The sequence below is a fragment of the Ochotona princeps genome, chromosome 9, assembly GCF_030435755.1.
Source record: "Ochotona princeps isolate mOchPri1 chromosome 9, mOchPri1.hap1, whole genome shotgun sequence".
NCBI lineage: Eukaryota > Metazoa > Chordata > Mammalia > Lagomorpha > Ochotonidae > Ochotona > Ochotona princeps.
This window is the reverse complement of record NC_080840.1, coordinates 67998279-68012025: the sequence shown is the minus strand read 5'-3', so window position 1 is coordinate 68012025 and position 13747 is coordinate 67998279. Positions and strand designations below refer to the sequence as shown.

General features: G+C 40.1%; 1 protein-coding gene across 1 annotated transcript in view; it reads right to left on the bottom strand.

The window, feature by feature from the left end:
- Positions 1 to 321: 321 nt before the first annotated feature.
- The window catches only part of CA13 (carbonic anhydrase 13), a 32901-nt gene continuing 19475 nt past the window's right edge, over positions 322 to 13747 (bottom strand). The window contains exons 5-7 of the mRNA XM_004588090.4: positions 9657 to 9719; positions 9026 to 9181; positions 322 to 544 (exon numbers count right to left, since the gene is read on the bottom strand). Coding sequence (XP_004588147.2) covers positions 425 to 544; positions 9026 to 9181; positions 9657 to 9719 — 339 coding nt within the window. The 3' untranslated portion in view covers positions 322 to 424. The remainder of the gene's footprint in view (positions 545 to 9025; positions 9182 to 9656; positions 9720 to 13747) is intronic.

Below are 13747 nucleotides of genomic sequence, written 5' to 3'. Positions count from 1 at the left end.
CCTGTTTAGAAAAGTATACACAATTATTTTATCTGGACTGAATTTGTGCTTTTCACCTACCACCACCAGGAGGTGTGACTGTTGGTATCTCAAGAAAAATCTTGAAAACATTCAGAGGTTTGCCATGTAGGCCATGCTTTCAAGCAGGCTGATATACACATATTGAATGAATTTCAGTACATGCCAAACTATATTCACTGCTTGAAAACACATAAATGCAAATCTGAGGCAGATGATCTAAATTAGTTCACAACCAGAGAAGCAGTTCTCTTTGCTGAAGCTGAGAGTAAAGTGGCACCCACTAATTAGAATTCTAGAACTTAGAATTCTAGAACTGTTGGTAAGAACTTGGGGGGGTTGATTTCCTTGGCTTTGTTCTGGTTCCTTCCACAGTCCTGGCTCACAGGATCCCCAGGGACAGCGGCTAATGGAAGGAGGCTCTCACTTTGCGACCCTTCAGTGGCTGTGGTGGACGGTGGTTGCTCAACAAAAACGCCGCTGTTTCACCCTCGGCTGTACACAGGAGGCCGCGGAATTTGGCCAGCTGATGAGGAAAGAGAAGAGTTAGTTTCAGCAAAGAAAGTCACAGCAATGTTAATGAATTACCCTGTGTAAAAAATGAAGAAACACGTGACCTTTCATCTACCAGGAACTGAAACAAACGCAACGAAATGTCTGTTACAGGTCACCCATAGCAAAACAATGCATTTGCTAAACTTTCATCACTACAGAAATATCAATGAGCCTAAAAACCAAGTATTCAGCATTTTCTATTCAAATGTCTACGTAAGAAGGAGAAAGAATACCTAGAATATGATTTTAAGAATACATATGTAGAAACTCGAGAATGTTTTTCTACCCATAAACACGCATACACACATTTTGTTACAAAGCTTAGTTCAATCATATCTTAGCTTGAAATCATCTCTGAATTGTCTATCAATACAGATTTATATAACTAATTGCTGCAGTTTTCTACTATATTTTATAAAGTTCTAACAATTTATTAGTAGTTTAATATTATTTGTTAAGTATGATTATTGATTTACAATAGTAAAATGAGGATGAAAAAAATACCTAAATAATGCTGTCTTCTCAAAAACAATCACCAAAAATATCATGTTAATTAATACAACTGGGGTTTTGGTGTTTGCTTTTGTGAAGATACATGGTTATCAAGAATGAGAAATTCCTGGGGCCCGGCAGCGTGGCCTAGCAGCTAAGGTCCTCGCCTTGAAAGCCCCGGGATCCCATATGGGTGCCGGTTCTAATTCCAGCAGCTCCACTTCCCATCCAGCTCCCTGCTTGTGGCCTGGGAAAGCAGTCGAGGATGGTCCAATGCATTGGGACCCTGCACCCACGTGGGAGACCCGGAAGAGGTTCCAGGTTCCCGGCTTCGGATCGGCGCACATCGGCCCGTTGCGGCTCACTTGGGGAGTGAAACATCGGACGGAAGATATTCCTCTCTGTCTCTCCTCCTCTCTGTATATCCGGCTTCCCAATAATAATAAATCTTTCAAAAAAAAAAAAAAGAATGAGAAATTCCATTTAAATGTTAGTGATCATCTAATCTCAGAGTTCATCAAATTCAGAAGCGGACACATCATTCAGGTTCCAACATCACCACTGACCCAAGGCCTAAAGCATTTCTTGTCTGGTACCAATCACAAGGGGGTGCAGAGAAGACAGAGATCTCTCATAAGAAGAAGAAAACAGTAATGGAACCATGGTTTTTGGAGATAGGATCACCTATCACACACAAGTAACCATGTTTCCACTAACATCAGGAGCACAGCTACAGGACGGAAGACAAAAACATATCCAAATTCCTCTCTCTTGTGTTTCATTAGACCAAATCATTATGGGCAAAACCAGATAAGAGACTAAAGAACTGTTGGGTATGGTTAATTAGCAAAGACCAAGAAAAATTCCACCTGTGGAACCCAGGGGTGACACCAGTGCTCTGTGGAGGCCATGCCAGGTCACTGCACAGTGCTACAGACCAGTGTGCCTTGCCTGTAATACCACTGCTCCCTCTCAGAAAGTGGCTTTATATTCTTTCCATACTTTTCCTGCCATTCAACTCCTCTCTGACCATGACTCCCTAACTGGGCAGCATTCCAGCCTCACTGATCTAGAACTGGATTTAACTATATATCCTTCTCTACCTAGTCTGGCATTTTAGCAAGAGTTTCCAAATTTGCCCTAACGTTTCATCAAACCCCTTCTCTTGAGGACTCATGATCTCTCCACCACTTGGGCCAGCTAAGTGGACCACACTTCACCTGCCAGCTCTCTGCATGTATTTGCTTTGGTTAGCTCTGGTGTTTTCTGCCACTGCACTCTCTGAATTTCGCACCCCCAGCTGGTCTCTTCCAACTCCACCCTCCCAGGTGACCCCAGACTGTACTCACACTGAAAACCTGGCGTCTCTGTCACAGAGGCTGACTGAGCAGGACTGTCTCAGTTCAACCTTGAGGCTAAGGTGAGCAAAACCTGTTCTGCTGGTTTCCTCGGCTCTAACTACTGGATTTCTTTGTGGAGTAACCCCAGCAAGCTGAAACATTCTTTCTCAAGAGAACTGTAAATAACTTTTGCTCATGCTCATATTCAAGCATTTTTAATAACATTCTACTGCTGGGCAAAATTGAGTAATAGTGAGAATAAGTTCTTTCTTGTGGTACATGGTGGGCCAGGCACTGTTCTAAAAGCTTGACTTTACATTAGGCCATTACTATTATTGATTATATTGTACTGTTATCTGCTTTACCTGCTATCTATTTGAGGTTGTCAAATAAGCCATGCACTAACAACTGCACTATTTTGCAGGGGTTTTTTTTCTCACTTTCCTCTTAGTCTCTTTTTGGTTTTATCAACTTTTTAAAAAGATTTGTTCATTCAAAGGAAGAGTTAGAGAGAAGGAAAGAAAGAGACCTTACACCCACGGGTTCATTCCCCTAATGATTGCAATAGTCTGAAACCAGGAGCCTGGTGCAGGGGGCCAAGGACTTGGGACATCCTTCACTGCTTACCCAGGCCCTTACCAGGGAGCTGGATCAGAAGTGGAGCAGCCAGGACTCAATCCACAGGCAGAGGCTTGGTCTGCTGTATCACAGAGCCAGCCACCACTTACCTTTTATTACAGAAATTTTCAAACATACACAATAGTAAAAAGTGAAATCGAATACCATGAGCCTGTTACCTAGCTTCAGTCACCATCAATCACCACCAATTTTCACCCATCATGCCCACTGATACATTTTCCACCTCCCATCCTGCCAAACTAGGTCATTTTGGAGCAAACACCTAATACTAAATCATATCAGAGTACAAATTTCAAACTTACCCTAAAGTTCATGACATTTGATGTGGGAGTTACCGCACAGCAGGTAAAGCCATCCCTTGGGATACCCACAACCCATACTGGAGTGTTTGGCATTGAGTCCTACTTTTACTTCCCATGCAGCTTCCTGCTATTATTATGCCTCACAGGCAGAACTGATAGCCAAAGTACTTCGGCTCTTGCCACCCATGTGTGAGACCTGGATGCAAATCCTGATTTCTGGCTTTATCCCAGCCCAGTCTGGCTATTGCTGCCATCTGGAGTGCAAACCAGTGGATGGAAGATCTCTTCCTCCCCCCGCCAACCTCTCTCCCCGTCTCTCTCTCCTTTCTTTCCCTCTCCCTATTCCTCTCTCTTTCTTTGTTTTTCAAATAAATAAATAATCATTCAGAAGAATAAAACACAAAGGCCCATACATTGGCTCAACTGACTGATCCTCCACCAAATCAACAAGGAGAAGTCAACCCAATATGAAAATGGGCAAGAGATTTTAATCTTACTTCAAAAAAAGAAAATACAGACAATGAGCACATATAAAAATGTTCAAACTCATTAGTCATCGGGAAAGAAGCAAATTAAAATCACATATAACCACCAGAACAGCTTACAGCCAGAGAACTAATATCAAACACTGGCCTAATTATGGAACAACTAGAAATCTCATAGATTGCTAGTGGAAGCGCAAGATGACACACGCTTTAGAAAGCAGTATGACGGGGTAAGCATTGTGTTTTGCAGTGGGTTAGTGTCTCCTTCGGATATGCACATCCTACATCAGGGTGCAAGTTCAAGTCTCAGCTCTACCCCTTAAAATCTAACTTCCTGCTCGTGAATCCAGGAAGGCAGTCAAAGACGGTCCCAGTCTTTGGGTCCCTGCGACACATGTAGGAAAACCAGATGAAGCATTAAGCCTCATCCAATTCAGCCATTGTAGGCCTCTGCGAGTGAGCCAGCAGGAGGAAAATCTCTGTTTTTCTGCCTTCACATACACAAATATATCTAGAAAGAAAGACTGGATGGAAGAAAGGAAGAGAATATGGCAGTACCTTATAAAATTAAATATGTAAGATCTAGTCATTGCTGTCCAAGGTATCGACCTAAGGCATATGAAACTGTCCACACAAAAGAGTGGATGTGAATTACTCCTAACATCCAAATACGTACCACTACTAATTCAAAAACTGGAAGCAACACACATGTCCACCGATGGCTGAACACATTGTTTTCTGTGATCTAACCGCTTACAAAACAAAGAATGGGTGAAATTTAAAAATACGATTCTGAGTTAAAGAAGTCAGACACAAACATCTATTAACTATCTGAGTGATATAAGCAAAATTCTAGGAAAGTCAATACTGCAGTGATAACATGTCAGGGAATGCTTCAGGCTATACATGGGAAGGGAGGGTGAGTGCAGAGCACACGGGGAATTTTACTGGCCAAGGAGTTTGTTCTCAGTTGTGGGTGGGTGTTCCGTGGTTACACAAACACCAACATCAGCAAACACACACCTAACTTTCATGAGTTTCACTCTATGCAGGCAACTCCATAAATTAAATAAAGGAAGATTTTAAAAAATCAGAAATAGAGTCAAAATCAAGTGTTTTGTACATTAAATTTCAACACTTAAATAAGTCAATTTGGACAATTTAGCAGAACTCAGAGACTTGATGGGAAAAGCCAAACTTCCAGAGAAAATGACAGATCTGTTATCCAAACATTTAGAAAGCAGCATGCCTGCTTACTGGAATAGCAATTATACCAACGATTTATCACCACTCAGTGACTCCGAGGAATAAAATGGACTTGAGAAAAAAAAAAAACGTAATTCTTAAAATCTGATTTATTCTTTAGTTCAAAGAGTGACTTACTAAGAAAGAGCAGGAGAGGGCCCAGCGATAGTGTAGCAGTTAAGGTCCTCGCCTTGAACACCCAGGATCCCATATGGGCGCCGGTTCTAATCCCAGCAGCTCCACTTCCCATCCAGCTCCCTGCTTGTGGCCTGGGAAAGCAGTCAAGGACGGCCCAAAGCCTCGGGACCCTACACCCATGTGGGAGACCTGGAAAAATCTCCTTGGCCCCTGGCTTCGGATTGGCTTAGCCATTGAGGCCGCTTGGGGAGTGAACCACCGGACGGAAGATCTTCCTCTCTGTCTCTCCTCCTCTCTGCATATCCGGCTTTCCAATAAAAATAAATAAATCTTCAAAAAAAAAAAAAAAAGAGCAGTAGAAAATCTCAGGGAAAAGAAATCTGGCCTTAGAGAGGATTATTCTTCATAGCCAGTGGCATTATATGGTAGAATTCAAAATGAAATAAAAGCAGTGGTTCTCCACAGCTATAAAAAGAGAGAGCTACAAAACATGAGATTTAATACTATTTTTTAAACGTAATTTTTTGGCGCCAAACAAGCTTTCTTTATTTGATTTTTGCATGAATCATTTTGGAAGAGTCCACAGCTGTGTGTGAATGCTTATATAATGTACGTATGCAAGAAATGCATACACATTAACATAATATGAATTTAAACATGTTTCATCAGTGTAGACTCATTAAATATACATAGTTCTCATTTAAAAGAAATAGTTCAATCATCCTTCACAAATTGCTTGGCTGTTTTACTAAAGTCCTAAGGAAACAAATATTTCCAGGTGTTGCTAACCTTCGTCTAGTGGGAAATATCTGCAAAGTTGTCTTTTTTAATATAACATGCACACATTTCATATTTTTCACAATATAGACTTAGAAGTGGAGGGGCTCCTCCCTTCCCTCTTTCTCTCCTCCTCCCTTATCTCAGCCCTCCTTAATTTTTTCCCCAAATTATTACAATGGCATTTCCATTTACTTCAAAGTCACAAGCTTAGCATTCCAATATATAAAGACACTGCAACATAGCAAGTAGAAGGGGAAAAAAGGAAAAAAAGGAAAATCCTACTATTACTCAAGGCATGTAGACACAAGCTGTACACAGCACTTAAATGCCAGGATGCTAATCTCACTTATAAAAAAACTACATTCTCAATGCTATATGTAAAAGACATATTCATTTTACTTTATGTAAGAGAACTAAGCAACTAAATAACATTTTTTAAAAGATTTGAATATTTCTATCAAAAAGCAGAGTGCCACAGAGGGAGAAACAGAGACAGAGAGAGAAAAAGAGAGTTCTTCCATCCTCTGGTTCATTCCCCAAATGCCTACAACAACCACAGTTAGGACAAACCAAAGCAAAAAGCCAGGCACTCTGCCTGGGTCTCCCACCAGGATGACAGGAACCCAGCATGTGGACCACCATCTGCCGCCTTACAGGCAAGATGCAGGAAGCTGAACTGGAATCCTGGAAATCAAACCAGACACTCTGATGGATGTAAAACATCCAAGTGGTGGCTTGGGGCACGACGCCTACTCCACTGCTGAATAATTTTATGAACTCACTTTTAGAACAGTCTTAGATTCACATAACTATTGCAAAATGACTATAAATATTTCCCATGCAATCTATACTTACCTTTCTCCTATAACTGACTTTCCCCCATAACTTTCCTCTATAAATGACTCTTATATTAGTATAGTGTATTTCTGTAATTCATGAATCAATATTAATGTACTATCATTAACTAAATCTTTACACATTTGCTTTGTTTTAACCTAGTGTCATTTTCTGCTCCAGACTTAAACACAGGAAATGACTTGTCAATTCTCCTGAGTCATTTCTTACTTATGAAATTTCTCAGACTGCTTTTGATGAGTTAAAACATTTTGTAGTGTGTCCCTCAGTTGAGTTTTACCTGATATTTTTCACACTGTTAGTCTGTGACCGGATTTTTAATGTCTTTTAGGCCCAGCTCTGATACAACAAATTATGGCACCTGTAATGACACCAGCATTCCCTATGACTGTCCCGGTGCTCCACACCCCATCCTGCTGACTACTGGGATGCATGGGAAAGTATCAGAAAACGGCCCAAGAACTTGGGCCCTACTACTCACATGAAAGTTTCAGATGGAGTTCCAGGCTCCCCGCTCTGTCCTGACCCAATGTCAGCAGCTGTGACCATTTGGGGAACGAACCAGTAGGTATAATCTCTCTGTCTCTGTCTCTGTCTCTGTCTCTCTGTCTCTCTCTCTGTCTCTGTCTCTGTCTCTCTGTCTCTGTCTCTCTCTCTGTCTCTGTCTCCTTCCATCTCTGTTTCTCTCTCCTTCCCCCCCATTCCATGTTTCTCCATCAGCAATTCTTAAAGTTACCATACCTATTATGATAATTTGAATCATTACCCAATAATTTTCTAAAAGGTAGCTATTATTTTATATATTCTAAGGTAGAAAAGCCACATTAATAATAATAATAATTCAATGAACCTCAAATAAGATACATCAGAGAATCCACAGTGAGGCAGTTAATAATTTCTAAGCTTGCAGGAATCATTTTTAGTAAGGTTGACATTATTCTTTTTAAGAGACTAAATGTTTATTTCAATATATTTTCCTCTAAATCACTAGCCGATTGCCAAACAAAGATAAATTATTTTCCAAGTGGCTTTAAAGAATAAATGGTATATTCAAAATATAACATAAAACACAATTCCTCATTACTAACTACTTTGACATTCTGATTTATGAACTCTTAGTATTTACACATTAAAAACATTCAAATTTAACAACAGAATGCAAAATTAAATAGCTCGTCATGTGAAGTGGAGAAAAATGAATACCCTTAGTACAACCAATGGATTAGTGGCAGGTCATTTGTCTCCAAACTAGGATGGAAAAAATTAATAGTAACGCTCTGAATTTCTATCCAGACCTTTATAAAATGCTTTCATAAATATGTACCGGGTTATTCTTTGTATTCACTCTAAAAACAAGGTCAGTGAGGAAAAACTCAACAAAAAATGAAAATGTTTAACAGCCCAGGAAAAATGCTGCTTAAATGATCTTGATGAAGGTGAACCAACTTTCGTCTGAAAAAGAGGAAAAATTAACTGCGAGAGAAGTGGGCAAGCTGGGAACAAGAATATTTTTTAGCTACAAAAACTGGTCATGGAATGCTGTTGAAACAACTAAACTGAAAATAGGCAACAAAAACAAACCAACAAAACTCACTAAGACACACAACACCCCAGAATACACAGCATCCACCTGTGACACAGGACAGTTGCAAGCTGAGTCTCTGGATGTTAAAGACATCCCCAGTTCAGCAGACCGCAGAGCCCGTTATGGGGCTGAATAAGAATTAAGCAGGAAAAATGGAAAAACAAATGACTCCAACAAACAGCGATGATGTCAAGGCCCTTAGGCAGCCCTACAAAACTCTTGTTAATATCAACCCAAAATCAACTTGGTATTTTAACTGCAGTGAGAACACGTACTGTGTGGTTTATCCGCTTAAAATTTGAAGTGCACAATATACATTTTTCAATTTAGCAGGCAAAAAGGGGTCTTAGGGCAATACACCTATGGATGATAATGATCACGGTCGGAGAAGCAGGTCGAGGGCTTGAGGTCAGAAAGGAGAAAGTCATCTTCTGATCACAGAAGGTCACATAAGAAAAGGACAAGCACCCCCCACACCCTGACTAAGGGAGGGAAAACACTGCCTTTTTAGGCAGAAAGGGCAAGGTTGAAATAAGAGTCTGCTCAGTTGCCTCTGAATGAGTCAGGGTCACCCCAGAAGAGGTAACGTACCTGTTGGGAGCTCACAGTTATAGGCTGTTTTAAAACGATCCATGTGACGCTCTCAAGCAGGGGTGGAACCGTGAGAGAACCGGGGTACGTCCAGTAGTCCCAGCATGGTGGAAGCAGAGATAATGGGTCAAAATTTGTGAATCGCATTTGTTTTCCCTGAGAGAACAAAGGATTTCCATAAGTTAAAATGGAAGTTGTACACAAAGACTTTAAGAAATATTCATCCAAGGAAATAATATGGAATTATTGAATAACTTCCTTTACTATATTTTAAAAACACTTGCTTTAATCTGAAAAAAATTTAGAAAAAGAAGCATATCATGTAAATTCATTTAAATAAACTTGTTTTTATGTATTATGTAAAATACGCTACAATGGAAGGATCATTGTATAACATCAAAATACCAATTAATTATGCATAGTAGATCTGTAAATGTTATCTTAGATAACTATAAATTCCTTAATAATTTTGAAAAAATAAATAGGAAAAGGTTACTTCTGCTTTTTTGATCAAGTACAATGAAACCTTTTTCCAGAGCAGACAAGTTCATGACAGATCATCTAAAACTTTAAAAGAAGATAAAAGAATTCAAGAGAGAACAAAAAATGTATTTCTTGTAACTCATTTCACCTTTTCTTTAATGGAATCCAAAATGTCAGTAATCTTCTGCAGCTGAGAATTACATTCGCCAATCTAAAATCACAAAATGTCAAAAGAAGCTCTTAATAGCAGATCAAATCAGAAGCATTTAATTCAGCTACTATTTTTAATTTTGTAAAATCACAACTCAGCATAGAATGTATGGTGATTGCTGTAGAACAAAGTTTTCCTTTTTCTGTACAGCCTTGTCAGGTCAGAAGAGTCTGAAAAACAGATGATATTATAGGGTTCCTGTCTTAAAGTTCTGTTTGTTTCTAAAACTAAGAGCAATAGCTGCATATTTTAAGCTTTATGAAGGTTTGAAAGGCTACCTGGAGAGAAATATTGCTTAGGTAATCAACACAATATCTGATTTATTAAGTATTCAGACTCAACCATTCCCACCCTAATCAGTGGTCTACATGGGCATACATCCTTCTCATAAAAAATAAAGCAAATTTAAAAATAAAAAGAATCAAGATGGCAGAATAGGGTAGGGACACATTTAAATAAAGTGAATCATTACCCAGGGTGAAGCAGAAGAGGGAACATTCCAGGAAATAGGAGAGCACAGGTCAACAGCACAGGGGCACCTGGAGACTGACGGACACAGAAAAGCAGTGAAGACAATGGTACGGTGTTGCAATGACCAGATACCTCAGTGGCACTCAGCAACCAGCGATCTGAGCTCCATAGGCAGCTGGAGCTCCACCAGTAGCCAGGTGGGAAGGGGAGTTCACCTGGAGGTCAGGAGGTGAGCCCAGGTAAAGAACTGCCCATACTGCTGATTTGTTTGATTTGATCAGAAGCAGAAAGAGAGAGAAGCAGATCCCAAACAGGTGGTGAGGAGCAGGGTGGATTTCACAGCCCAGAACTTCACCACAGCCTCATTGGGCACCACTTTGTGTAGGGTAGCAAAGGCTGTGGAACAAGACTACAAATGCACTCAGCTGGGAGAGAACTCATTTCTGGCTAAGTGCATTGCACCCATGTATTATCCTACAGGTTCCACCCAAAATAGATCTGGGTAACCCCACGACCTAATAGCCAGAAGATCCAGAACTCCACCAGTGGCACATCAGGTGCTATTCTGTACAGTGTCAAATGCTGTGAGACCGGAGCGACAACAGTGAGCTGCACATGTGCTGAGCTGAGAGCAAACTCACTTCCAGCTCAATGCATTGTACTTGTCCCACAGGAAAATGAATAATAACTTTGGCATCCTACAGGTCAAAATAGGTCCAGCTGACCCTCAGACCTAATGGCCAGCAGGTTCCAGCAAGACCAACACCAGCAAAAATCTAGTTATTTAGAATACCTGGTGTCTCCCTAATCCTGGGAATTGCTTGAACCAAAAATGGGAGAAAGTTTGTACAGCAATGGTGCAGCCACAGCATGGGATCTCAGGAGGTGGAGAGTGGTAAGCCAGGAGCTGGGGCTATGGAGACCATGGCAGAAGTCTAGAACAAGAACCCAGACCTGAAACTCACTGGAGAGCAGCACAAGTGACTACAAACAAGGAACAGGGTACCAAATGCAGTAAGTAAAATCGAACTATGTACCGTGGGTGACACAGCTTGGATACATGCCGTAAGGAGAAGGATCTGCTAGCCAGAAGTACAATGACCAAGAGCAAAAGAAAGAGGAACAATGAATATTACTGAAAACTCCCCTGAAAAGGAGCAAAAGCCTTTGCCAATCTCTAAGTAAACTGAGGAATACATAGAGAAAATGGGGGATACAGAATTCAGAAAACTTCTTATCAACAATGAGAAGCACATACAGGAGTTGGAGGAATTCAAGGAGTATGTCACACAGGAAATAGCAACACTGAAACAAAATCAAGGCAAATTTTTGGAAATGAAGGACACAGTATAGCAAATTAAAAATTCAGTCAAAAGTCTCAATAATAGAATGAAGGAAGCAGAAGATTCTCAGAATTGGAAAATATTTCTTGTCACAATGGGGAAGCAATCAAAAACCTGGAAGCAGAGCTGGGTCAAGCTAAAAAAAAGCATTCAAAGATTAACAGACACTATTAAAATACCAAATATAAGAGTTACGGGAATTCCAGAATGCACAGAAAGGAAGCTGGGTTTAAAAATGTACTCAGTGAAATAATAAAGGAAAACTTCCCTAATCTGGAGAAAGAATTGGGAAACAACATCCAGAAGGGGCACAGAACTCCAACAGGGTTAAACAAAAGTGATCTTCATCACGACACATAATAATCAAGCTCTCTTCAATCAAACATAAGGAAAAGTTCCTTAAATATGCATGCAAAAAAAATTGATTGACATTTAGAAGAATGGCAATCAGACACACAGCTGACCTCTCAGAGGAAACTCTACGGACCAGAAGAGAATGGAGTGACATATTCCAGATCCTAAAAGGAAAAAATTGTTGGCCCAGAATAACGTACCCAGAAAAGTTTTCCTTTGTCTTTGAAAATTAATTAAAATTCTTCCACAGTGAAAAAAAAGGGGGGGAGCTCAATGAATATGCCTCTTCCAAACCTGCCCTACAAAGGATACTTAAAGATGTTATCTGTCAGAGAAGAGGAATAGCACCCATCAACACCAAAGGCAAATGTGAAGAACATCCCAGGAAATAAAAATAGATTAAATCAAATGATGAACAACCCATTGCTAAAATAACAGGACCAAATTACTATCCATTCATATTAACGCTGGATGAAATGGCTTAAACCCATCAATCAAACATCATAAATAAGTAGACTGAATTAAAAAAAAAAACCATCTATCCGTTGCCTACAGGAGACAGATCTCACCAATAAAAATCAGCGGAAACCATATCTCATGGACTTTGCTGTTTTGTTTTAATTTTCATTGCTTCAAAATGTTTTTTTCTCCTATTAAATTCTTCACTGACTCATAGATCATACAATAGTGCTATTTTCTTCAAGAAAGTCTTTGATTTTCCTTTTCATTTCTTCAGTGACACATTAGTCATTCGGTATCATGTTATTGAGCTGCATGGCATTGTAAATATCTATTTTTCTTCCTGTTGTTGACTTTGTATCGTGGCTTTTCATTTAAGGGGATGTACAGTAACTGTGTAATGAGATTATCAACTTCAGATGTGAGAATACAATGCAGTATGCATCTCTACTTCCAGATCAAAGACGGACTTCCAATGAAACTGCCAACTATATCTTGAGAATAGGATGCTGGACTCCCTGCTATTGTCCATGTCCACAAAGATGGTCATATGACTGTGAATGAAGAATCACACTATTATATAACATAGGGGGAATCAGTGGTGGGGAAAGGGGCTTGAGAAGGGCATAAGTGAAATCCCAGTGCCTACGGAAATGTATCATAAAATAATAATAATAAAAGAAAAAATTAAAAAGTATTCAGACTGCAGATACAAAATTACTTTGGTGGCATCAAAATATGAGATGAAGACATCTAGTTGCAACATAAATCAATTTCAGATCCCAAATTAAAGTGATGTATCTATCATTAGGACCAATCTCTCCCCAGCCCCCATACCTCTTTTGGTCATTAGAAGTGTTCTGATTTGAAACTACCAGGTTTCACCTCCTTCAGAATTACAATATGTTTTGGGGGGTTTTTTTGCCCTACTGGTTTTTGTTGCTGCATCTGAACTTGGTGGTCCAAGTCAGCAAACTGCTGCTGTCCGTAGGACTCCCTGCCTCCACCCGCTGCTCCCCCAGTTCCAATCCCAGGAATTACATCACACACAGAGTATGCAACGTGGCAAATGTGCACGCCCTGCAAGAATGCCATCACAGCGGGAGTTGAGAGGCCCAGCCCATCCCCAGGTGGTGGTGAAAACAATAGTTGTCTGTCCACATGGGAATATTAGACAAAGAGATAGGCAACACAAGTGTTTTTAAAGTGGGTTGTGACAACACGCCGCTGTGGACAAACAAGTGCTTCAAGAAACCGGAGCTTGAACTTCAATCTGTTTTGTGTCTCTAAATATTATGTAATCAGTAGGAACCTAGAAGAAACTTTCTTCTCAGGACATCAGCTGTTACAGCTCCTATTATTCTTACTACTGAAGCTGCTGCTGCTGCAGTCCCATAAATA